This window comes from Heterodontus francisci, chromosome 19, assembly GCF_036365525.1.
Source record: "Heterodontus francisci isolate sHetFra1 chromosome 19, sHetFra1.hap1, whole genome shotgun sequence".
Taxonomy (NCBI): Eukaryota; Metazoa; Chordata; class Chondrichthyes; order Heterodontiformes; family Heterodontidae; genus Heterodontus; species Heterodontus francisci.
The window spans coordinates 76,899,293-76,926,259 of NC_090389.1; the positions used below are offsets into that span (position 1 = coordinate 76,899,293).

At 43.6% G+C, this 26,967-nt stretch overlaps 1 protein-coding gene across 1 annotated transcript in view; it reads left to right on the plus strand.

Moving 5' to 3' along the window:
• gnai2a (guanine nucleotide binding protein (G protein), alpha inhibiting activity polypeptide 2a) overlaps positions 1–26,967 on the plus strand; it is a 262,645-nt gene that overhangs the window by 222,641 nt on the left and 13,037 nt on the right. The window contains exons 6-7 of the mRNA XM_068052038.1: positions 11,199–11,328; positions 16,121–16,274. Coding sequence (XP_067908139.1) covers positions 11,199–11,328; positions 16,121–16,274 — 284 coding nt within the window. The remainder of the gene's footprint in view (positions 1–11,198; positions 11,329–16,120; positions 16,275–26,967) is intronic.

Below are 26,967 nucleotides of genomic sequence, written 5' to 3' on the forward strand. Positions count from 1 at the left end.
TGGCTCGAACAATACAGGTAGTGTTAAGGAGGAATAAAGATTCCTGAATTGAGACTTGGTCAAAGACGTAGGTTTTAAGGAGCGTCTTAAAGGAGGATAGAGAGGCGGTGAGAATTCCAGAGCTTGGGGCCAAGGTATCTGAAGACACAGCCGCCAATGTGGCGTAATTAAAATCTGGGATGCTCAAGGTCAGAATTAGAAGCGCAGATATTTTGAGCTTTGTGGGGTTGGAGGAGATTATGGAGATGGGGAGCGTTGAGCCCATAGAGGGATTTGAAAACAAGGATGAGCATTTTAAAATCAAGGTGTTCTTTAACCAGTAACCAGTGCAGGTGGGTGAACAGACATGGTACGAGTAAGGACACAGGCAGCAGTACTTTGGATGACTTCAGGTTTATGGAGGGCACAATGTGGGAGGCCAAGTGCATTGGAATACTTAAGTCTAGAGGTAACAAAGGCATGGATGAGTGTTTCAGCAGCAGATGAGCTGAGGCAGAGGAGTCGTCTGGCAGTGTTACGGAGGTGGAAATAGGTGGTCTAAGCGGTGGCTAGGATATGTGATCGGAAGCTCCTCTTGGGGTCAAATAGCACTCTGGGTGTACCCACCCCATATGGATTGCAGCGGTTCAAGAAGGCACCACCACCTTCTCGAGGGCAATTAGGGATGGGTAATAAGTGCTGTCCTAGCCAGCGACGCCCACATCCTATGAACGAATTTTTAAAAATGACACCAAAGTTAAGAGCAGACTGATTCAGCTTCAGACGGTTGCCTGGGATGAAGTCGCTAATTGGGGAATGGAGTTTGGAGCAGGGACCAAAAACAATAGCTTTGGTTTTCCCAATATTTAAGTGGTGGAAATTTCTGCTCATCCAGTACTGGATGTTGGACAAACAGTCTGCTAATTTAGTGACAGTGGAAGAGTCAAGAGAAGTTGTGAAGTAGAGCTGGGTGTCGTCCAAGTACATGAAAACTGACGTGGTTTCCGATGATAGTGCCAAGGGGCAGCATGTAAATGAGAAAAGGAAGGCCAAGGATAGATTCTTGGGGGCACCAGAGGTAACAGTGCCAGAGCAGGAAGAGAAGCCATTGTTGGTGATAGTCCAGCTACGCTTCGATAGATGAGATTGAAACCAGGTGAGAGCAGTCCTACCCAGCTGGACAACACTGGAGCAGCATGGGAGGAGGAGGGAGTGGCCAAATGTGTCACAGCCTGCAGGTAGGACAACGAGTGAACATTTAGCTTTGTTATAGTCACATAGGATGTCATTTGTGACTGAGAGCTGTTTTGGTTCTATGGCAGGGATGGAAACCTAATTAGAGGGAAAGATGGGCATGGATTTGGGAGGCAACACAATGTTGAAGGACATTGAAGAGGAAAGGGAGGCTGGCAATGGGGTGGAAATTTCAAGAATGTTGAGGTCAAGGGTTGGTTTTTTTGAGGAGGGGTGATGACTGCAAATTTGAAGGGGACAGTGACAGTGCCTTGGAGAGAACCGTTAACAATATCAGCTAATGTGGACCATCAAGGGAAGTTTGGTGATTAGCAATTTAATGAGAATAAGGTCGAGTGAGCAGGAGTTGAGCCTCATGGACCAGATGAGCACAGCATAAGGGGCGAGAGGAGAGAAACTAAAGAACAGTGAGTTCAGGGCTAGGGCAGGGGACAAGTGCCATTCAGTTTTCTTTTGAAATCATTCATTGTCTCTGCTTCCACACCCTCGTAGGCAGCGAGTTCCAGGTCGTTGCCACTTGCTGCCCAAAAAATGTTAGTCCTCACATTCCCCTTGCATCTCTTGCCCAAAACCTTAAATCTGTGTCCCCTAGGCCTTGTGCCATTAGCAAATGGGAACTGCATTTCTTTGTTTACCTTATCTAAACCTGTCATAATCTTGTACCACTCCAGCAAATGACCCCTCAATCTCCTTTGCTCCAAGAAGAACAATCCCAGCTTCTCCAACCCTAATCTTGTAGCTAAAATCCCTCATCCTTGGAACCTTTCTGGTGACTCTCCTCTGCACACTCTCAAGGACCCTCACATCCTTCCTAAAGAATGGTGACCAGAACTGGATGTAATACTCTAGTTGTGGCCTAACTAGAGCTTTATAAACACAAAAGCAAAATACTGTGTATGCTGGAAATCTGAAATAAAAACAGAAAATGCTGCGAATAGTCAGCTGGTCAGGCAGCAACTGAGCTTTGTAAAGGTTCAGCATAACATCCCTGCTTCTGTACTCAATACCTCTATTTATGAAGCCTAGGATCCTATATGCTTTTCCAACTATTCTCTGAATCTGCCCTGCTGCAAAGTCCTAGCACTGACCCTTGGGGAACATCACTGTCTACCAGCCTCCAGTCTGAAAATCAACATTTACCACAGCTTGCTGTTTTCCGTCTTTAAGCCAGTTTTTTATCCAAGCTGACACTGACTCTCCTATTCCATGAGCCTCAATATTGTTAACCAGACTTTTTGTCAAACACTTCCTTAAATCCATACAAACACCATTCATTGCATTCCCTTCATCAACCTTCTCTGTTATTTCATCAAAAAATTCAATTAGTCAAGCACAATCTTCCTTTTATAAATCAATGCTGGCTCACCTTAATTAACATAAAGCTCTCCAAGTGCCCGTTAATTTTTTATCCCCCTAAGTATTGCTTCTAAAACCTTACCCACCACTGATAATCTGACCGGCCTGTATTTATTAGGAATGTCCTTATGCCCTTTCTTGAATAAGGATGCCACATTTGCCATGCTCCAATCCTTTGGCACCTCACCCATATCTCAGGCAATTTGGAAGATTATAACAAGCCTTTCCACTATTTCCACTCCCACTTTCTTCAGCAACCTGGGATGCAAGCCATCCAGACCAGGCGACCTATCCACTCTATGCATAGCCAGTCTTTCCAGTACATCCTGCCAATCAATTTTCACCCCATCCATTATCTCTACCACCTCCGCTTCTACCAATATTTTATCAATATCCGCTTCCTTAGTAAATACCAATACAAAATACTCATCAAGTATTCTAGCCTTGCCCTGCACCTCCAAGCATATATCATCTTTGTCCCGAAATGGCCTCACCCTGTCTCCTAATACCTGCTTACTATTTACTTCCCAGTTGCAGGTTTTTTGGGTTCCCTTTTATGTTAACTGCCATTCTATTCTCATATCCTTTCCTCTTCGGTTCCCTTCTCACTTGAAGAATTCGCCTGACATGCATCATACATGACATTTTTTGTTTCATCATATTCTCTAGCTCCCTCATCATCCAAGAAGCTCTGTCTTTGGTTCCGCTACCTTTCGCCGCCTTTGGAATGCACCAAAACATCTCTTCCTTAAAAGATCACTGATTGTTACATTACAGTTTTACCTGTCAGTCTTTGGGTTCATTTTACCCCGGCTAGATCCCCGCTCATCCCATTGCAGTTAGTCATCTTCCAATTTAAAAGTTCTACTTTAGATTGTTCCTTGTGCTTCTCCATCACTATTCTAAAGCTTTTAATACAATGATCACTGTTACCCAAGTGTTTCCCCACCAACACTTGGTCCACCTCATGTCACTGCACCAGATCAAGCAATGCCTCCTTCGTAGTTGGATCACGAACATACTCATCAAGGAAGTTCTCGTGAACACATTTCAGAAATTCCTCCCCCTCCTTACCCTTTACTCTAACATTAGTAGCGTAGATTTGTCAGATTTTTGTTTCTCTTCACTTTGTTGGCACCATGTTGACAATTTGAATACTCTGCTGCCCTATGTCAGTAGAATTGATGTTGCAGATTGAATATCCTAAATACATTGACCGCTCATATAGTGCTGCAAACAGCCTAACTTAACTGTTTACAGTGTGCCATGTATAATTGTCTCCTAAGTTGTCTCTGGTGATTGTGGTCTGCTTGAGGCCAGGTAAGAGCAATGGCCTTAACCAGATTGGGTGCCAGTTCAAATAAGGAAGAAACCTCCACCCTTCCCCACCTCCTTATTTCTCTTGACAGCCCGAAGTCCAGGACCAAGAGCAAATAAATGTGCCTTCCAATTCCAGCATTAAAAGGGCATTGTTCCTGAATATTCACACAGCAATGACAGCAAACCTAATTTATTTCCCACAAGCACCCTACCCTCAAATTTTCATTGAATCCAAGTTTGTACACAAATGCTTAAACATTTCAGAGTTCAAGTTTAAAAAAAAAAAATTAAGGTTTGTAGTTGCTGAAAGCACAAAGATGGTGCACACAGTGGAATGTAAGTGGTTGGTTGGCATCCTTCCATTTATGAAAGGTGGTGGACACGCAGCAGACAATCTGTTTAGGTGGGGTGTCTTCTCTTAGTGCACCTTTTTTTGATGGCTGTGAAGGACAATCCTGGAGAGGCAGGTTCTGCCACAAGTGCTGCATATTATGCTGTGAGTTGTTTTTGACGTTGGCGCCTGTTGCAATTGGTCATCATGGTAGTGCACACCAGTCCACAGGATGGGTAACCATTTCCCTCTTTCGCCAGCTACTTACTCCCAAGTGCGATAGTCGACATTTAAAGCCTTCATGTCATGCTTGCAAACGTCCTTGAAGTGAAGCCTTGGACACCCCACTTGTTGTCTGGCCCCGGCTACCTCATCATACAGAAGGTCCTTGGGTATGCGAACATCTTCTATCCTGCGGACATGTCCAATCCACCAAAGCCGCCTCTGTTTGATTAGTGCCAACACACTTGGGAGCTCTGTCTTTGAGAGGACTGCCACATTTGTGATTTTCTTCTGCCAGGATATACCCATAATGTGCTGCAGACAGCAAAGGTGGAAAATATTGAGCTTCTTTTCCTGGTCGCTGTAAGTTGCCCATGTTTCACAGTCATTCAGCAAGCTACTGGTAGCACAGAGTTTATAAACCATCAGCTTGGTCCTAAGGGTCAGCTTGGTGTTATCCCATGCATGTTTTGCAAGTTGGCCAAGGGTGGTAGTTGCTTTCCCAATGTGTATATCGAGCTCTGCATCAAGGGATTGTCTGTCACATTGGACCCAAGGTAGCAGAATTTGCTAACCACATGCAATGGAGTGTTATTTAGTATGATGGGGGCAGATATGCAACACCTTGTCCCATGACCAGGGTTATTTTGATGCTTATAGTCAAGGAGAACAAGTTACAGGCATGGGAGCGACAGTTCATGAATCTTTGTAGCTGAGTTTCCATGTGAGCGACTAGCTTAGAATCATCAGCATATAGGAGTTCCCTGATCAGGACATAGTGTTTTTGTCTTCGCTTTCAGCCTTTATAGATTGTAGAGCTTGCTGTCTGTCCTAGTGTGCAAGTAGACTCCTTCCATATCTGCAGGGAAGGTGACAGTCAGGAGCATGGAGAAGATGCCATTCAGAGTGGGGGGGCGAGGACACAACCCTCTTTCATTCCATTCTTCATTCCAAAGCTGTCAGAATTGGAGCCATCAAACTGTGCAGTGCATGTTGTCATGGAAGGAGTGGATGAGACTGAGGAGCTTCGTTGGACAGCCAATTTTTCCCAAAATCTTGTAGAGCTCTGCTCTGCTGACGGTGTCAAATACCTTAGTGAGATCTACTAAAGTAAGATAAAGGGGTATACTCTGTTCCCTACACTTCTCTTGCAGCTGGCATCTGGAGAAGATTATGTCCACAGTAGATCTGCCAGCATGGATTAAGGCTTGTGCTTGCTGAAAGCACAGAAAGACGGCGCTTATAGTGGAATGTAAGTGGACAAACTGAGATTTCCCATGTCTTAAAGTATGTTCCAAAAGTGATGGTTAACTCCACATTTGAAATTCTGTGTACAAGGGACAGGCCTAAAGGTGAAGACACTATCTGGGTAGGAGTTCCATAAATGGGTCAAGTTAATTTGTGAAGCTTTTGATTGGCATAAATTGTGGAGGTGCTTAACATCATTGTACTCTAGCATAAATGTGGAGGCCTGTCTTAAGTGCTGGCAACTCCTTTGGGTCACTGCTTTAGTTATAATCTTGTTGAAAAGATTGACAGCTCAGGTACATTTTGAGCGTGTCATTTTCAGTGTGGTCTTCAAAGGTAGCCTCCTTGATCCGATCAATAGAAGGCTGATAGTTGCTGTGGCTGGAATTTAATTTAACTGCTCTGATGACATCACAGACTTCGAGGCACAAACTTCAAAGGTTTATGAATGTCAGCAGGTCCCGGAGACTAAATTGTTTATGACTTTCGCAGCTAGTTGTTTCTTATTTGTAATAAGCACTGAACAGCTAATTTGTTTGTTTGGGGAGCAGACAGGAAAATGGAGTTGAGGTTATGAGCAGATAAGCCATGATCTTATTGAATGGTGGAAGAGGTTTGAGGGGTCGAATGGCCTACTCCTACTTATGTTCTGATGAAATATCACCTATTCTGTACACTTTAGCAGCCAAGTGAATTGAGTGTAGTAAAAGTAGTATTGTGCAGAAGCAGGGTAACAGCTGATTGGCACAGATAACTTGCTGGGTTTGATAACTTAAGGTACATGGGTTAGGCTCGAGTAGTTGGCAGTATCATCTAATTTGGAACAATCTCACCATCTGAACCTTGTGTCTCTAATACAAAAGTTCCCTTTCTTTTTCTACTGTTTCAGAGCTCCATTTTGAATTGTCCAGTGGAGCTCCTTGGTTGCTGCCTCCAATATTCACTGTTATTGCTATCTGAACTTGGCACTGGGGCTACCCATCACATAACCAGAAGGGTCATATTAGAAATTAGAACATTACAGCGCAGTACAGGCCCTTCGGCCCTCGATGTTGCGCTGACCTGTGAAACCATCTGACCTACACTATTCCATTTTCATCCATATGTCTATCCAATGACCACTTAAATGCCCTTAAAGTTGGCGATGGTTTCATGACCATCATTAGACTAGCTTTAAATTCCAGATTTATTAATTGAATTCAAATTCCACCTTCTGCTGTAGTGGGATTCGAACCCATGTCCCCAGAGCAATACCTGGGTCTCTGGGTTACTAGTCCAGTGACAATACCAGTATGCCACTGTTCCCGAGAGCTCAACCCATATGGCCTCATTTGATGATTCATTTAGCAAATCATCCCTCCTCACAGCTGTTATTGATTCCTTAACCAATAATGCTACACCCACTCCTTTTTTATCCCCGTAAACTCAATATCCAGGTCATGTGACATCTTGTTCCATAATTGTTAAAATCTGGTCAGCTGGTACAAATGAGAAATGGTACAATTTGTTTCACAAGATTAAATGCTCTTGTGAATAATTTATCATTAAGTATGGGCATATGTATCTTTATGCTTATCAATTTGTATTAATGAGCATGATCACCTGCTACATGTTGCACCAGTCCCTGATTTGGTCTTTCACAGTAGCAGCTGATCTGATCCCAACAGTATTTGGTGATCAGTAGGAAACTAGCTGCATTAGCAGCGAGAGTCAGATACTTCCCATCAATGGGAAGCAGAAATGGAACACTTCTAGTTTCAACTATTTGCTTGTGTTAGTTTAATTCAGTAACTCTTCCTTATCAAAATCAGACAATTGCAGAAGAAAAATTCAACTCTGACTCAGCCTCAGCGATGCAGTCCCTTTGGCCGATGTTTGCTCTCTGTGGTGTCTAACCACCTTGGTATATTGTAGTCTCAATCTTATGGAAAAATGGCATGGCCCCATGCAGGTAACTTTTTTGCAGTGATAAAATATACTGACACAGATTTGTGGTAGCTTATTCAAAGAGCTGGCTCAGGCACAGTGGGCTGAATGGCCTTCTGTAATGTATGATTTTATGACCCATGCAAGGACATTCCCAAATTCCATATGTAGTCTACTGAGTTAGTTGACCTGTGCAAAGGTGACTGTAATGGTGCCGCACTCTATCTCAATGCCCCGTGCTATGAAGGAAAAGATCAAGTTTGGGTTTCCAGCTTTTGGTCACTATGCAGTAAAGCATCTGGAAAGTGCACAAGCATGCCCGAGGGCAGCATCAGGCTGAGCTGTAACGCTAGCTAGAATCAGGAAGGTAGCTGACACTTAGTATCTTGGTTCATGCATGATGAATGGCCATTTGAGTATCCTAACAGAGGGTTGCTAAAATAATGCCCCGGCAAGAATTCTCCCCTTGGAGAAGAAGGGAAGACAATTGGGAAAAGAAAAAAAATTACAGAACTTATAAGTCATAGTTTAAGAAAAGGTCAAAACGACGCATGCATTCTGATCTGTATCTCTGCTGGTGAGACTGACCATAACCTACTTGTGATTTAATCACTCAAAGGCTTTCCAATCAGCCTAACTTCTGGAGACACTTATCAGAAGCCAGGATATAACTTCCACTTTTGTTCTGCATTCAGACTGTTGTAATGGATGGGAGTGGTGGGGGGTTTCCCAGTTCATGTTGTTCATGCTCAATGCAATAAGGCAGATTTCACAGGCAAGTCTGCATCTCTTACAAGCAAACTGCACCACTTGCATGAAGTAAATGCGTTATTGTGTCACAGAATTAACAGTTAACCTTTTCTTGATTAAAGCACCAGAATGATATGTGCCTGTAAAAAAATTAATTAATTGTAAGTTGCAAATTTATATGCACGCACACAAAATGAAATAAGAAAGCAATGTATTATTTCTTTCTGAAACACTCTTAAATTAACATGAAGCATTTGGGCATTTTTTGTGTGCTTTTCTCAGTATCCTTTAAATGAATGTTAAGCGCCTTGGGATGTTTTGTTGAATAAATGTAACCTAGGTACTCTCGCTCCATGGGATTCTGTCTCTCAGCTGTGTTGTGAAATTAAATAGAGACAAATGAACCAATGATGTGATGAAAGACTGCAGTATTTATCCCAGCTTGATGGGCCCTTGTGTACAGAACTATCAAACAAGCCAGATTAAAGATCCTGATGGGAGATGTTTTTATTCCTTGTTGAGAACTGATGCTCAGTATTTGCATTACCCAGGATTTGCTATTGCTGACCCAGTGTCCACTGGCCCTGTTTTAATACACTAAAGGTTATTTTGGGTGGCTAAGCCAATGGAGATAATTTCTACATCTGTAAACTCACATTCTTTGATATCTCTCTGACTGGAACTTATAAAGAAAATAATCGATGTCTGAGAGAATCTGTAATTTGGTTAGCACCAGTTCAGAAGCTACCTGATCATCCAAAGTTTCACAGCCAGAAGAGACTTACTTTCACAATTTAAGACGTAAGGACTTCAGCCAGCATTATAATTTTTTTTTCCCGATCCATTCTGGAGTCAGACAGGGCTGTCCTCTCTCCCCGGTCTTGTTTGTTTGCTGTATTGAACCCTTTGCTGAGTCCATTAGGAAGGATGCGAGCATAAGAGGGGTGACAATCCCAGGCAGCGGAGGCACTCAGGTGAAAACCTTCCTATACATGGATGATGTCGCCGTCTTCTGCTCGGATCCGCTGTCCGTGCGCAGACTGATGAGCATCTGAGACCAGTTCGAACTGGCCTCGGGAGCCAAAGTTAACCACGGCAAGAGCGAGGCCATGTTCTTTGGGAACTGGGCTGCCCGATCCTTTGTCCCCTTCACCGTCAGGTCAGACTACCTGAAGGTGCTGGGGATATGGTTCGGAAGGGCCGGGGCGTGCACCAAAGGGCGAGTAGCCAAGGTATGGCAAATGTTGGGCATGTGGGGGCAGCGATCTCTCTCCATTGTGGGTAAGAACCTGGTCATCAGGTGCGAGGCGCTCACGTTGCTGTACGTAGCGCAGGTCTGGCCCATACCCCACTCCTGTGCTGTGGCAGTCACCCGAGCCATTTTCCACTTCATCTGGGGATCTAAAATGGACCGGGTCCGGAGGGACACGATGTTCAAATCTCTGGACAAGGGCAGGAAAAATGTACCCAACGTGGCCCTCAACCTGATGACCACCTTTGTGTGCGGCTGCATCAAGCTGTGTGTAGATCTCCAGTACGCAAACTCCAAGTGTCACTACGTGCTGAGGTTCTATCTGTCCCCCGTGTTGCGAAGGATGGGCCTGGTCACGTTGCCGCGGAACGCTTCATGCAGTTGGACTGTGCCGTACCACCTATCCTTTGTGGATCAGTTTCTGTGGTCTGCACGGAGCGTCCTCAAGGCCCTACGGGAAAAGGAGATGGGGGATCCTGTCGGATGATTCCCCGAGCAGACCGCCAAAGTCATTTGGCGGAATGCCTCATCACCAGAACTTGCAAACAAGCGCCAAGATGTAGCTTAGCTGGTGGTGAGAAGGGCCCTCCCCGTCAGATCCTTCATGCACGCCCGAAGTCTCGCCCCCTCCGCGCAATGCCCCCGCGGTGGCTGTGGTGGGGAAGAGACGGTCGCCCACCTCCTCCTGGAGTGTGTCTTTGCAAAGCAGGTGTGGAAAGAGATGCAGTGGTTTTTGTCGAGGTTCAACCCAAGCAGCTCTGTAACACATGAGTCTGTGCTGTACGGGCTGTTCCCAGGGACGCACACTGAGACGAACATCAACTGCTGCTGGAGGACTATCAATTCGGTGAAAGACGCCCTTTGATCTGCCCGAAACTTGCTGGTCTTCCAGCGCAAAGAGTTGTCCACGACCGAATGTTGCAGACTGGCACATTCCAAGTTCCAGGACTACGTGCTGAGGGACGCACTAAAGCTTGGGGCAGCCACAGTAAAGGCTCAATGGGGAAAGAACACAGTGTAAGGTCCCCCCACCAAGCTGAACTGAGGGGCTGGATCCATGGGAAACCCCTCGAACTGTATCGTGAAAATTCTGTGTGCTGTAAAATGTAAAAATGAATATGGCATGTCAAATGTGAAATGGAATGGTTGTGAGGCAACTCCATGAATGTAATGAAGGAAACTGATCTCCCTTGCAATGTTTGAATTTTTTGGTACTGTTTGGAAATGTATTTTTTTTACAGATTTTTCGGAATAAAGTATATTTTGGAAATAAAAAATAAATAAATAAATTTTCCTCTTAGATTCTCCAAGACAAAAAAAACCTGATCAGAAACGGAGATAACAATTTTAATTTTAAAACCCCAGTGCCCTAGCCTGACTAATTTAAATATAAGCTGTGATTCTGTGAAGCTACGTAAGATAAACTATCAATCTGCAGGAGTGAATATCTATCACACAGACCTATTCCTTGCAAAAACAAAGCAAAAATAATTGGTTACTGGTCAAGGAATATGTTGAAAATGAAAGTCGGGTTGTATCAGTTTTTATTATTTTTTTCAGGATGTTTGATGTTGGCGGACAGAGATCCGAGAGAAAGAAGTGGATCCATTGCTTTGAGGGCGTCACTGCTATCATCTTCTGTGTAGCTCTTAGTGCGTATGACTTGGTCCTGGCTGAGGATGAGGAGATGGTGAGTAATATTTCATAGGACTCTTGACAGTTCTGTAGGATAATCACTTTCAACAAATATTAATGTTGAAACTTCAAAAGAATGTGCAGTGGCCAAAATTTATTTGTGTGGTTCAGACAAATCCGCATCTACAAAGAGCATTTTCAAATGGGCCGATTTGACACTTAATATGTAGAAACATAAATTTACAGCGCAGAAGGAGGAGAAGCAGCTGATTAGTGAGTAGCTGGTGAGTCTTTATTGAAGTCGTAAGTTTAATAGTCTACTAAATAGAAATATGGCAGGGCAGTTTGGACTCATGGGAGTGCGAAAGCTGCTCCATGCGGGAACCTCAGGATGCTTCTCGTGTCCTGGACAATCTCACGCAGAAAGTGTTGTCAGCTGCACTAGCTCAAGCTCCAGGGTTCGGAGCTTGAGCAGCAACTGATGTCACTGAAGTGCATCTGTGAGTTTGAGAGCTTCGTGGATAGCACATTTATAGATGTGGTCACCCCACAGCTTGAAGGAATGGGTGACTGCCAGGCAGTCAAGGAGGACCAGGTAGGTAGTGCAGGAGTCCCCTGAGTGTATCTCGCTCTCCAACCAGTATTCATTTCTGAGTACTGGTAAGAATGATGGTTCCTCGGGGAATGCAGCCAGAGCCAAGTCCACGGCACCATGGCTGGCTCATCTGTATGGGAAGGGTAGAGGAAGATTGAGAAATCAATAGTGATAGGAGATTCAATTGTTAGGGAAGCAAGCAGGCATTTCTGCAACCGCAGATGTGAATCCAGGATGGTATGTTGCCTCCCTGGTGGCAGGGTCGATAATATCACTGAGCGGCTGCAGAGCACTCTGAGGGGAGAGGGTGAACAGCCAGTGGTTGTGGTTGACGTTGGTACCAACGACATAAGTAGAAAGAAGGGTGACATCCTGTAGGCAGTGTTTAGGGAGCTAGGAAAGAAACTAGCAAGCAGAACCTCAAAGGTAATAATCTCCAGATTACTTGCAGTACCAGGACTATACACGGTAACTTTAGCTGTGGTCTCAAGTTCCGGAATAATCTCCCAGTTCTTATATTCTAGGCCTTGGCCAGTAAAGGAAAGTATCCTGTCTGCCTTTTTAACTGCCTTATCTACCTGTCCTGTTACCTTTAGGGATCTGTGGACATACGCTCCAAAGCCCCCATGTTCCTGTATACTTCAGAGTATTCCCTTGCTTTGTTTGTCCTCCCCAGATGCATTACTTTACTTCACTTCTCTGGATTGAATTCCATTTGCCATTTTCTGCCCACCTGACCAGTCTATTGATATCTTCCTGCAGTGTACAACTTTTTCCCCCATTATCAACCACAGTTCCAATTTTTGTATCATCTGCAAACTTATTAATCATACCCTCTACATTTAAGTCTAAATAATTGATATACACTATGAACAGCAAGGGATCCAGTGTTGAGATCAGCAGAACCCCACTGGAAACAGTCTTCCAGTCATACAAACACCCGTCAACCATAACCCTTTGCTTCCTGCCACTGAGCCAATTTTGAATCCAACTTGCCACTTTCCCTTGAATCCCATGAGCTTTTAATTTTCTGACCAGTTTACCATGTAGGACCTTGTCAAAAACCTTGCTTAAAAACTATGTACACTAGATCAAATCAACCCTCATCGACCTGTGAGCACAGATGCTGCCAGACCTGCTGAGTGGTTCCAGCATTTCTTGTTTTTATTTCAGATTTCCAGCATCCGCAGTATTTTGCTTTTATTATGGCTTTCACTTAACAAGTCCATGCTCACTGTCCTTAATTAATCCTTGCCTTTCTAAACGATGGTTTATACTGTCTCAGAATTTTTCCCCAATAATTTGCCCATCAGGTTAGGCTGACTGGCCTGTATTTACTGAACTATTCTTTCTTCCCTTTTTAAACAGCAGTACAATATTAGTTGTCCTCTGGCACCACGATTGTAGCTAGAGAGCATTGGAAAATGATGGTCAGAGCTTCAGCCTTTTCTTCCCATGCTTCCCTTAGCAGCCTGGTATACGTTTCATCTGGGCCTGGTGATTTATCCACTTTCAAGCATGCTAAAGACCTTAATATTTCCTCTCTCTCAATATTATATCCATTATTTCACACTCCTCCTAACTATAATGTCTGCTTCGTCCCACTTCTTTAGTGAAAACAGATGGAAAATATTCGTTAAAATGCATGCCCACGTCTTCTGCCTCCAAACGCAAGTTATCTTTTAGGTCTCTAATTGGCCCACACTATTTTCTTAGTTATCCTCTTCCTCTTTATGTATTTATAAAACATCTTCGGCTTTTCCTTGCTTTTTATTTGCCAATATTTTTTTCATGCCCTCTCTTTGCTTTCCTAATTTCCCTTTTAATTTTGCCCCTCATTTTCTATATTCCTCTAGGCTTTCTGCAGTGTTGAGCTTTGGCATGTGACATAAGGTGTTTTTTTTGCCTTATCCTAATCTGTATGCCCTTTGACATCAGCAGTGGCGAAGGAAGGGGTGTTCTAGATCTGAAAGTTTTCTTTGTGTGAACATATTTGCTCTGAACTCTTTTTTCATTCTTCCTTAAATACCTCCCACTGCTCTGCCACTGTTTTACTTTCAAGTAGCTGTTTGCGGTCCACTTTTGCCAAATCACACCGCAACTTAATAAAATTGACCTTTCCCAGTTTAAAACTTTTACTCTTGGTCTGTCTTTGTCCTTTTCCTTAACTACTATAAATCTAACTGAATTATGATCGCTACCACTAAAATGCTGTCCCACTTTCGCCTGCCTAGATTCATTCTCAAAAGTTAAGTCCAGAGCTGCCCCTTCTCTTGTTGGGTTTGCTACATACTTGCTTAAAAAAAGTTCTCCTGAATGCATTTTAAGATTTCTGAATCTTTTACACTGAATTTATCCCAGTTAATATTAGGGTAGTTAAAATCCCTTACTGCCCTTTTGTTTCTGCACTTATCAACAATTTGCCGACATATTTGCTCTGACTGTTATGGGGTCTATAGTGTATGCCCAGCAGTGTGATTGCCCCTTTTTTGTTCATCAGATCAACCCATGAGGCTTCATTTGATGCTCCTTCCAGCATACTGTCAGTCCCCACAGATGTGATTATTTCTTTGACCAATATTGTGATCCTTTTATTTTTAATCCTCTCACTGTCCCATCTGAAAACCCTGTAACCAGAAATGTTGAATTGCCATCCCTGTCCTTTAAGCCATGTTTCAGTAATAGCTATGATATCATACTTCCAAGTGTCTATCTGTGACCTCAACTCATCTGCTTTGTTCACTAGACTCCTAGCATTGAAGTATATGCTACTAATCGCTGAACGACTCGTTTGTTGTCTATTTTCTAGCTTTTGTTTCCTTGACCTTCCATACTTGCTGACAAATTTTCTTCCTTCTGAATCCACGCTCAGGCTCCTATCCCCTTGTCAGCGTGGTTTAAACTCTCCCTCCCGAGGTTTTGGTCCCTGGCTTGTTGAGGTGCAACCTATCGCGCTTGTACAGGTCCCACCGGTCCCAATGCCACAGGAATCTAAAGCCCTCCCTCCTCCTCCATCTCTCCAACCGCACATTCAGCTGCATTATCCTCCTATTTCTGTTCTCGCTGGTGTGTGGCATCAAGAGTAATGCGGTGATTACTACCTTTGAGGTCCCCATTGTTTAATTCCTTTTCTAGCTACCTGAAATCTGCCTGCAAGACCTCATCCCTCTTTCTACCTATGTCTTTGATACCAATTTGGACCTTGACCTCTGGCTGTTCACCCTCCCTCCCCCGCCCAGTGACGATGGAGCATCTCAGGAACTACATTATATGACAAACTGTCACAGGTAAATAGCTTGATGAAAGGGAAGAAAGGTAACCTATCTGCAAGGGTAATGCTGAGTTTCAATTGATAAGCTTATCGTAAAATTGGCATATATTGTTGATTAGGATATGGTTACTGCTGGGTGCAGGTTAAAGGCCAAGCCAAAGCACAAGTCAGGAAATAGCTGCTCGCTCAAGTTTTTTGCACAACATTCTAAAAGGGGGAAGTTAGAAGACTTGTGTTTCTAGTAAAGTTTCTTCCTGTGATGGAGAATCTCAGGAAATAGCCTTTTGTGCCCACTGGGGCAAGGGAAATCTCTACACAGAATGCAATCACATATTGTAGAGAAGAGGAACACTTTTTCTTTTTCCCCCATTCCCATTCCACATTTGTGTGGTACTATATCAAGTGGAATGGAACAAACAGATCCACTTTACTGCATTTCGGAGAATAATTTCTGAAAAATATTACCATTGTCACAAGTTTTCAGGGTCCCAGATGTTTGAAATGCTTTGAAACTAGTAGATGCATCTGGGTTCAAATCTATTCCAGACTGATGGGATCCAAAATCTTCTCCAAAGGATACGATATGCAGTAATGAAATGTGCGGAATAAAAACTGCCTCATTGATACAGTTTGGGGTGTTCTCAGCTTGTGGTTGGTGCATGTTATGCAAAGTAGAGGAAACTGTGTATCTGCACAACCAGGAGTGCTTGATGCTGACGCTTGAGTACCAGGGATGGAAAGTGTTCAATTTCCCAGCATTAAATATCCCTTACCTTGAGCACAAACAAAAATCAATGCGTCTGTCCCCTATCCGAGATCAGATACTTGCTCTCAGGAGCTCACAGATGCAAACCTGTTTAAGAATAATCTGTTTCCATAGAAAGCACAATGTGATTGCAATGTCTGGGCTTTATATTGCTTGTTGAGCATTGCACAGGGTTGGTAGTAGGAAAGCAATAATGAAACCAATCTCCGTTCCAGAACCGCATGCATGAAAGCATGAAGCTATTTGACAGTATTTGCAATAACAAGTGGTTCACAGACACTTCCATCATCCTCTTCCTCAACAAGAAGGACCTCTTTGAAGAGAAGATCACCAAGAGTCCCCTGTCTATCTGCTTCCCTGAATACTCAGGTATGTACTCAAGTGTGCCTTTAGTAAAAGAAAATATGTGCAGCTGAGTTGATCAGCATTTGAAAAAGAAAGCTGTGTCACCATCCATCAAACTGATGCAATCTGATCAGGCAGCATGCCTGAGATTTTATCCCCTCTTTGTCTTTCAGATCTTGATTAATATTAGCATTTCTAGCTCTGTTTTTGTTTTAGATTTCTAATGTTCTGCATTCTTTTCATATCTGAATGTTCTGATTTGGCATATTTCAAAAATTACAAGCTCTTGAGGCACAGTGAAACCAATCTTGATTTAGAGCTTAAGAAATAGAAGCAGGAGTAGGCCATTTGGCCCCTTGAGCCTGCTCCGGCATTCAGTAAGATCATGAATGATCTGATTGTGCTCTCAACTCCACTTTCCTGCCTGCCCCATACCATAACCCTTGACTCCCTTGTCGATCAAAAATCGATCTAACTCAGCTTTGAATATATTCAATGACTCAGCCTCCACTGCTCTCTGGAATAGAAAATTCCAAAGATTAACGACCCTCCGAGAGAAGGAATTCCTCTTCATTTTTGTCCTAAATGGGGGACACCTTGTTCTGAAACTGTGCTCCCCACCGTTGATTCCCGCACAAGGGGGAAGCCCCCTCAGAATTTTATATGTTTCCGTAAAATCAGCTCTCTTCTAAACTCCAATGAGTATGGACCCAACCTGCTCAACCTTTCCTCCTAAGATAAACCCCTTCATCCCAGGAATAAAAACAGAAAATGCTTGAAATACTCAGCAGGTCTGGCAGGTTGAGGACCTTCAACCTGAAACGTTAACTCTGTTTCGTTAAAGCACACAAACCTATTCTTCACTTCTCCCTTAATACAAGATTAGTCTCAGACCTTCAGTCATTGTCCTCAGATTCTGGCATGCTGGCGATGGCCCAAATAAGTAAGTCATATTTGGAACACAAAACTGTAATGAGAGCTTGACTTCCATGACTTTGAAGTTGCTCTTTGCCTACTGCAGGTGGTCCCTTGAGTAAAGGGGAAGTATGGTGTGGGAGATAGGCTGTATATGTCGGAAGCAGCCCAGCTGCAGCTTTGGTGTGCCTTTACTGAGACTGTTGCTGATGAGCTGCAGTGAGACTTCTGATGACGTCTTTGCAATTAATCACTGAAAGCACGTTGGCATTTACAGAAGAAAACTGGGCTCATTCTTCAAGACAGCTGGATGTGCTGTTTGAACCTAGAATATGTGTGTATGCATCCAAGTCTACTTCTGACAAAAAAAAAAATTAGTTTCTGCTGCTCACTGTGCAAATGAGCATCTTCCTCGACAGCTCCTACACTGCTCTCAAGTCATGCAATTTGTGGTTTATACCACACCAGTGGGCAGGTGATTTGGGAGTGGGGTCCCATCCCCTAGACTTTGGTGTGCTATGTTGCTTTTTGAGTAATACTGATACCCTTGTGTTGCTGCATACACAAAATTACTTAGCTTCAGTGCAAAAATGGTGTTGTAAATGCTGCCAAAGATGTATAGGATTAGTCTTCAAGACAAATGCTGATATTCTTTTTGATAAAGCTACATCATTCTCCTTGTCTCCACCAAAAACATGAATGAAATTGGGAACCCAGTGAGTGAACTGTAAAACATCAGAGCAGACTTCCTATAAAAAAGAAAGACTTGCATTTATATAGTGTCTTTCACAACCACTGACGTCTCAAAGCGCTTTACAGCCAATCAAGGATTTTTTGAAGTCTAATCGCTATTGTAATGCAGGAAACATGGCAGCCGGTATGTGCACAGAAAAACTCACAAACAGCAATATGATAACCAAATAATCTGTTTTTGTGATGTTGACTGAGATAAATGTTGGCCAGGGCACTGGGGATAACTCAAAATCATGAGGGGTCTGGACAGAGTAGATAAGGAGAAACTGTTCCCATTGGAGGAAGGATCCAGAACCAGAGGACGCCAATTTAAGATGATTGGCAAAAGAAGCAACAACGACATGAAAAATGTTTTTATGTAGCAAGTGGTTAGGATCTGGTATGCAGTGCCCGAGTGTGGTGGAGGCAAATTCAATCGAGGCCTTCATAAGAGCTGAAGAGAAAAGATTTGTCGGGCTACGGGGAAAAGGCTCGTTAGTGGGACAAGGTGAGTTGCTCATGCAGAGAGCCGGCACAGACACAATGGAACGAATGGCCTCCTTCTGTGCTGTAATGATTCTATGACCTCCCTTGCTCCTCTTCGAAATAATGCCACGGGATCTTTTACATCCACCCGAACAAGCAGATGGGGCCTCGGTTTAACATCTCATCCAAATGACAGCATTTCTGACAGTGCAACACTTCCTCAATACTGCACGGGAGTCATTGATTTTTTTTTTTGCTCAAGCCCTAGAGTGGGACTTGTACCCAGAACGTTGTGACTCAGAGGCAAGAGTGCTACCAACTAAACGGCAACTAACACTAATTGATCCAGTTTACCCTTAAGCTTTTTTTCTGTTGGTTTGCTTACCACCTCTGGCTGAAAGGGAGGGTAAAAGTAGGTGATCTAATTCCAGACTTTTGCTAATGCTACTCTGAACCAGCAAGAAGAATGCACACAAGAGCCTGACTTCTACTTGGCATCACCCTCACACAGATGTACCTGAGGTCTGGTAATGGCGTTGTACTTTGGAGAGCTGGAGCAGCCCAGGGGACTGACTAGAGCTTTATCTGTCACTTAGATGTCTAAGGCATTCTTAATGTACTTCTTTGGCCTCCTTGTCTCGAGAGACAATGGGTAAGCACCTAGAGGTGCTCAGTGGTTTGTGAAGCAGCGCCTGGAGTGGCTATAAAGGCCAATTCTAGAGTTGTCAGGGCTGTTACACAGTTGTGTCTCTCTCCTTGCGCTTCTGCCTTTTTTCCTGCCAACAGCTCAGTCTCTTCGACTCGCCACTCTTTAGCCCCGCCTTTATGGCTGTTCGCCAGCTCTGGCGATCACTGGCAACTGACTCCCACGACTTGTGGTCAATGTCACAGGACTTCATGTCACGTTTGCAGACATCTTTAAAGCGGAGACATGGACGGCCGGTGGGTCTGATACCAGTGATGAGCTCGCTGTACAATGTGTCCTTTGGGATCCTGCCATGTTCCATGCGGCTCATATGGCCAAGCCATCTCAAGTGCCACCGGCTCAGTAGGATGTATATGCTGGGGATGTTGGCCGCCTCGAGGCCTTCTGCGTTGGAGATACGGTCCTGCCACCTGATGCCAAGGATTCTCCGGAAGCTGCGAAGATGGAATGAATTGAGACGTCACTCTTGGCTGACATACATTGTCCAGGCCTCACTGTCGTAGAGCAAGGTACTGAGGACACAGGCATGATATATTCGGACTTCTGTGTTCCGTGTCAGTGCACCATTTTCCCACACTCTCTTGGCCAGTCTGGACATAGCAGTCATGTGTCACCTTTGGCATGTTTCCGGCAGTTCCTGCAGCCAAACGTCGTGCTCTGCAGTCCTTTGGACCCCACTAGGAAAGCCGAGAGGGGGTTTTGACACTTGGGCAACTCACAACCTCCATACATCCACCCAGGCATGCGCCACGGAGAGGTCACTCCATAGTTGCCTCAGTGACCAAACCAACATAGAAGGCAGCAGTTACGGGTTATATGTCCAGCTCAATTGGCGTAGAGATTGGGTGCCACGGGTTGCTTTTGTTGGTGGGAGAGGTCATCGCATCTCACTGGACTGCTACCGCCCGCCTCAAACCGGGCAGCCCCCGGTCAGTAAGGTTCTGTCCCGCCACAGTCCACCTGCTTCAATGGGTGCTTGGAGCTCAGGGTCATTGCCCGACAAGTGGACTGTAACACCGCACCAAACAGCATGACACAAAAAGGAAAGAAGGTACCAGCCCTTCGCTTTGCAAGTTGGAACGTCAGAACTGTGTCCTGGCCTGTCGGAAGACCTTACACAAATCAACGATTCTCGGAAGACCGCCATCATTAACGACGAGCTCAGTAGACTTAATATGGACATTGCAGCACTTCAGGAGACACTCCTCCCTGCGAGCGGATCTCTAAGAGAGCAAGACTGCACCTTTTTCTGGCAGGGTAGGGATCCTGAAGAACCAAGACAGCATGGAGTGGGCTTCGCCATCAAAAACTCTTTGCTCAGCATGATAGAGCCACCTTCAAATGGCTCGGAACGCATACGGTCCAGTACACCTACTCAGCATCTCTGCTCCCCACCTGAAGTTAAAGACCAGTTCTACGAGGAACTCCATAATATCATTAGTAGCATTCCCAATACCGAACATTTGTTCCTGCTGGGGGACTTTAACGCCAGGGTTAGGGCCGACCATAACTCTTGGCCCTCCTGCCTTGGGCGCAATGACATTAATGTACGACTGATAAATAATTCATACTGTTCTTGAAATCCGACATGAAACTCTTGTCAGGAGAATAGAAACAGGCTTAGACCGTTCAGCTCCTCTATCCTATTCTGTCATTCAATTCACAAGATGGACTGCAGCAATTCACCAAGGCTCCTTCGACAGCACCTTCCAAACCTGCAACCTCTACCACCTAGAAGAACAAGAGCAGCAGGCACATGGGAACCGCACCGCCTGCGAGTTCCCCTCCAAGCCTTACACCATCCTGACTTGGAAATATATCTCCGTTCCTTCACTGTCGCTGGATCAAAATCCTGGAACTCCCTCCCTAACAACACTGTGGGTGCACCTACACCACAAGGACTGCAGCAGTTCAAGACTGCCACCTTCTTTCGAAGGGCAATTAAGGATGAGCAATTAACACTGTCCTTATCAGCAATGCCCACATCCCCATCTCATGAATGGATAAAAACAAAATTAGATCATGGCTGATCTGTACTGTAACTCCCTCTATGTGCCTTAGTTCTGTAACCCTTATACTCTTTGCTAACAAAAATCTATCAATCTCAGTTTATACATTTTCAGTTGACCCCCAGCCTGTTTTTGGGGGGGGGGGGATGGGGGCGGGGGGGGTGGGGAGAGGGAAAGAGTTCCAGATTTCCACTACCCTTTTTTTTCAAGTTATATTGAGTGTAACTGCTGTTGAACCTGGTTAAAGGTGATACACGAATGCGCTGGGACTGTTCCATCATCCATCCCCTTTCACAGAAACATCCAGCAACCATATGACTAGTGTAGCTTCCTTTCAAGCTGCATGCACCTCCTAATGCACAAATGGCACACAGCTGCTGTAGGATGCTCATATCGGTGGTGTCAGCTTTTCCGCAGCATGCACCCTGTAATTTTCATGCTTGATACGTTAATCATTGCTTACAATTTGCAATCGATACTACTTTTAACTTGTACTTTTTCAATCTTTGCACTTTAATTAAGTCCATGACTCTGCGGTTTCTGATTTCAGAATTTGTACACAGTTAGTTAAATTGCAGTCAGTTGTTTTTTTTGTCTGCATCTTGTTTTTTAATGCCAAGAACTGTTGAAACCGCGCTTTCATTGAAGTGAATCCCTGTCTTGAATTACTCAGAGGCTGCCTTAAAATGTGACAATTAATAATACTATTATTAAAATTACAGTAAACAGTTGCTCCCTTTGTGGGTGAGTGCATCACTCTGTGTGGTACTGAACTACACAGATCAGCAAGATCCCAAGTTACATACCTAATCTCTGCTGGGTTATCTAATATCTAATCTGAGTTGGACGTAGGTGACTGAGTCTCCCTAATGTAAGAAAGTATACGGTTGGTATACTAATCTCTAATGTCTCATTATTTTCTTTCCTAACTTGTAATTAGGGTTGGAGAGGAATTTCTCTTTTTTTATATACTTGAAATTGGCTTGTTTTTATCTGATTTTTTTTGCCCCTCCCAAGATATCTCATGATTTTGGGTGGTGTGGAGAGTGTGTATAATGGATGCTGAAAGTATCTCGATAGTGTAGGACAGGCTGGATGAACCAGAGGCTTTTTTCCTGTCTGTCATTGTTGTTATGTTTGAGCTTCTGTATTTTGAATTGCATCCCTTTGGGACTAGATTGAGACTGCCAGACCTCATACTGCCAGCAAGAAAGAGTTTTCATCAGATAATGAATCTGATTCAAACCTGGGTGCTAAAGGTGCAAGTATGATGTTTGGCAGTCCCACCCTGTCCTCTACGGTATTAATTTTCCAACTTACACTTGTCGGGTGTTAGAGTCCTAATAATTGTTGTGTTTGTGATTTATTGCTTTAAGAATTTTTCTGCCTGGGTTTGAGGATTTTCAGTTCGTTATGCTTTACAATATAGGCTTAAGGCAACCAAGCAGGCACCACAAAAAACCCAACGTGTCCAGTTCTGGGCTGATTTGCTGTTGTCGATTTGCAGCTTGGATCACTGGTAGTACTCTTGCATCTTGTCAGAAGGTTGCAGTTTCAATTATTACCCTAGTATTTGAGCATGTAATATAAGCCAATAGATTAATCGAGTACTGAGGAAATGCAGCAGTGTCAGAGGTGCCATCTTTCAGGTGAAGTGAACCAAGGACACACTTTACCTGTTCAGATGGACCTAGAAGTTACCATGGTCCTTTATCAAAAAGAAAAAACAAAAGAGTTCTAGTATCCTGGCCAAAATTCATCCCTCATCCAACACTGCCAAAACAGTTGTTTTTGGGGCTTTGGTCTTTTTCTGTAGGCAAGTATGGCAATGACTACACTTCAAATGTGATTAATTATATATGAAACATTTTGGGATGTCCTGAGGATGTGAAAGGCACTTTGTAAATACAAGTCCTTTGCACAGTGTTAAGTAGCGAAAGAGATTTGCTCTTGTCTTCCTCTGTATCCGCTGTCTGTCACCTCTACTATATTCTGTGCTTGGCAGCCACCTCATTCCTCATCCATCGATATGCTGCTTCAGCAGTATTACCAGCAAAAATAGGATCAGGTTTCATATGTCTGCCACCACCACTCATTACTGTCCCATTAAGTCACAGATGGGTTAACATCAGTAAGGCCAAATCCATCCTATTTGGCGTACATAAAAATCTTTTCAGCTCAGAGACCAGTTCTGTCCTCCTGGCTGCTTGCTCAGACTGAACTGAGTGTGCAACTTCTGTATTGTGCACAATCACTCGTTGAGGTTCAAATGTCTCAGCTAATTCCCACTACCATACATCTCATTCGCGCTCTCGACACTTGAGGCTTAATTTCTTTAATGCTGTCTATGCTGACCTCCACACCTCCATTTTTTCCTCAAACTCCATCACCCAGAACTCTGTGGCATGTAGCTTTATTCCCAGCAACGTCCTCCTTATTTATCTTTCCAGTCCTGTCCTTGCTCACCTCCATTGTTTCTTCCTGCTAAGCACATTGACTTCAAACCACTTGTTTCCAATTACTCCTTGGCCTCACTGCACCCATCTCTGTATGCTCCTTCAGCTCCACATCCCAGCATGCAACCTCTGCTTGTCTACCGCATGTTCTTCCCCATTCCACCATTGGTTGCAGAGATTTTAGTCACCATACAGCTGCACTCTAGAATTCTCTTTCCAAACCTTCCAAAATCCTCCTTAAAACTGACATCACATTTCCTAAGTTCTCTTCTTTCTCTTCATGTACACTGTTTCTCTTTAGAGCACCTTGGAGTGTTTTGTTGCATGACAGGCACTAAATAAATGTAGGTCTGGCAGCATCTGTGTAGAGAGAAACAGAATCGCGCCCCAGATCTTCATCTGATGAAGGATCACAGACCTGGGGCATTGACTTGTTTCTACACAGATGCAGCCAGACCTACTGAGTACTTTCGGCACTTTCTGTTCTCATTTCAGAGTTCCAGCATCCACCATATTTTGCTCTTATTACTAAGTAAATGTAGTTGCATTATTTGACTATAAAAATGTAGTTAACGTGCATTTGTTGCGTTAAAGGCGTTCTAGGCGTTACTGTCATGGTCTCGTTGCTTCTTTGTGCTCATAAATAGAAGGCAATATTATTCTGCTACTATGAGATGAGCAATAATTAAAGGCTATATCAGTGATTAATGGGGTAAAAACAAAGTGCTGGAAATACTCTGGCCTGGCAGCATCTGTTGAGGGAGAAGCAGAGTTAACGATGAAAGGTCATCAGTCTGAAGTGTTAACTCTTTCTCTGTCTGCAGATGCTGCCAGACCTGCTGAGTATTTCCAGTACTTTGTTTTTATTTCAGATTTCCAGCATCCACAGTATTTTGCTTTTAATCAATGGACTAGTTTGTTTCCCAGGTCCACATTATGATCTGTTTATAATTTGCTGTTGCTGGATGATGTGAACAGTTTGCATTATATAAAAAAAAATTAAGTTGTGCATTAAATAATATTACAAGCATCGTACAGTAATCACCTGGCAATTAGCCTCTTCTAAAAGTCTTTTTAGTATTAATACAAAATATAACACAGTTGAGCAACGCTAATAATTTTTGATATTTGGCATTCTGCAGCATTTTTTAAGTATTCATTTATGGGATGTGGGTGTGCTGTCTAGTCCAGCATTTATTGCCCATCCGTAATTGCCCCTGAGAAACTGAGTGGCTTGCTAGGCCATTTCAGAGGGCATTTAAGAGTTAACCATATCACTGTGGGCCTGGAGTCACGTGTAGGCCAGATCAGGTAAGGACAGGAGGTTTCCTTCCCTGAAGGACGTTAGTGAACCAGATGGAGTTTTACGACAATCGACAATGGTTTCATAGCTTTTTAATTCCAGATTTATTAATTGAATTCAAATTTCACCATCTGCTGTGGTGGGATTCGAATCCATGTCCCCAGAACATTAGCCTGGGCCTCAATTACTAGCCCAATGGATAATGCATGTCTGATGCTGTATGGTTAATGTATGATTCGCTGTCATGCTTGTTGCAATTTGGGTGAAAAAGAGTGATTTACTCCCATCTGGTATTATATAGCTTGCGTTAGCTTAACAGATTCTGCGACCAGCACTTCACTTTGTGGCAGAGAATAACTTTATTTGTGACAGTTCCTGCATTGACACCAAGGCCTTTCTACCAAGCAACAGTTGGCAGTGATATTGGTGCTCACCAGATCTTCATGTTTGAAAAGAAACTGGGCACATTTGTATTTTTATGCCCTGTGGGGCAAAGCCCTTTGCTGTGGAATGATCTAGAATGCACTGTTTATAAGATTGGTGGGAGCACATTCAATAGTAACTTTCAAACGGGAATTATATACTGGGAGTGGAACCATTTCAGGGCTCTTGGGAATGAGCAGAGGAGTGGGACTAATTGAATAGTCCTTTCACAATAAAAACAAGAAATGCTGGAAACACTCAGCAGGACTGGCAGCATCTGTGGAGAGAGAAGCAGAGTTAACGTTTCAGGTCAGTGACCCTTCATCAGAACTGGCATATATTAGAAATGTAAAATGTTATAAGCAAGTAAAGTGAGGTGGGGCAAGAGATAACAAAGGAGAAGGTGTAGATAGGACAAGGCCGCAGAATAGCTGACCAGAAGATCATGGTCATATGTTAATGGTGTGTTAAAAGACAAAGCATTAATACAGAAAGGGTGTTAACGGACTGAAAATTGTACAGCCGCAAGTACAAACATGAAAAAAACAGTGTGTAAGCAAACTGAACAAACTAAAATGAAATAAAATAAAATAAACACAAAAAAATTTTTTTTTAGGGAAAAGAAAAAAATAACTAAAAATAAAAGTAAAATGGGGGGGCCTGTCATGTTCTGAAATGATTGAGCTCAGTGTTCAGTCCGGCAGGCTGTAGTGTGCCTAATCGGTAAATAAGATACTGTTCCTCAAGCTTGCGTTGATGTTCACTGGAACACTGCATCAATCCCAGGACAGATGTGAGCATGAGTGCAGGGGGGAGTGTTGAAATGGCAAGCAACTGGAAGCTCGGGACCCTGCTAGAGTCCTTTCACAAGGCTAGTACAGGCATGATGGGCTGAATAGCCTCATCCCCACGCTGTCTGATTCTGTGCATGCTGTTCACTGTAAGTTAACATTGTCACTATATTGCCCTAAAGAGTCAAATTTAAGATATCAGGAGATGCACATTAGTCTGAGGCACCTAGAAAATGCATGCTGAAAGTAACAGCTCTCAGTCCTGCCTCTGACGCTTGATTTATTTTCAAACTATTCTCAAATTACAGCTTCCATTAATTGGAAGAAAGAGAAAAATGATTTATTTCTCTCCTGAAGGTACTGAGGTATGCCAAGGTACAGTTAAGTGGACATGTTGCACACGTGACTAATCTATGTGTGAACTTCAACAGTGAGTGTTGCCATGCTGCTTGATCACTGGGAGCGTCAAAGCTGAGTCAGGCCCCTTGCTCATTTGACACCCACATTAGGTACATTTTCCAGCTGGTGTCACTAGTTAACATTTGGGAGTAGGAACCCTGTTGGTGGTTCTTTTTTCTTTTCCTCCCACTATTGCTGCCAAGTTGAAATAAGGCAACTTAGCATGTATTAGGGATTGAGCCTTGTATGGCATAGGTGGTGCAGTATTCACTGGTCCATGGATTGAGAGTACCTTCTCTCAGTTTTCTCCCTTTTGTTTGGTTAACACCACACCTTTATTAAGTTTTGAGATTCCATGTGCAGTCACACAATAATATGAAGAAGGCGGAGCTAGAAAAATAAATGGTATGGAAGAAAGGGAGGAAGAGAAACATTGGTGGAACATGGTTTGTAACCTGCGCTGTCAGGTGTGTGAACCAAAAGAAATTGATCAGACA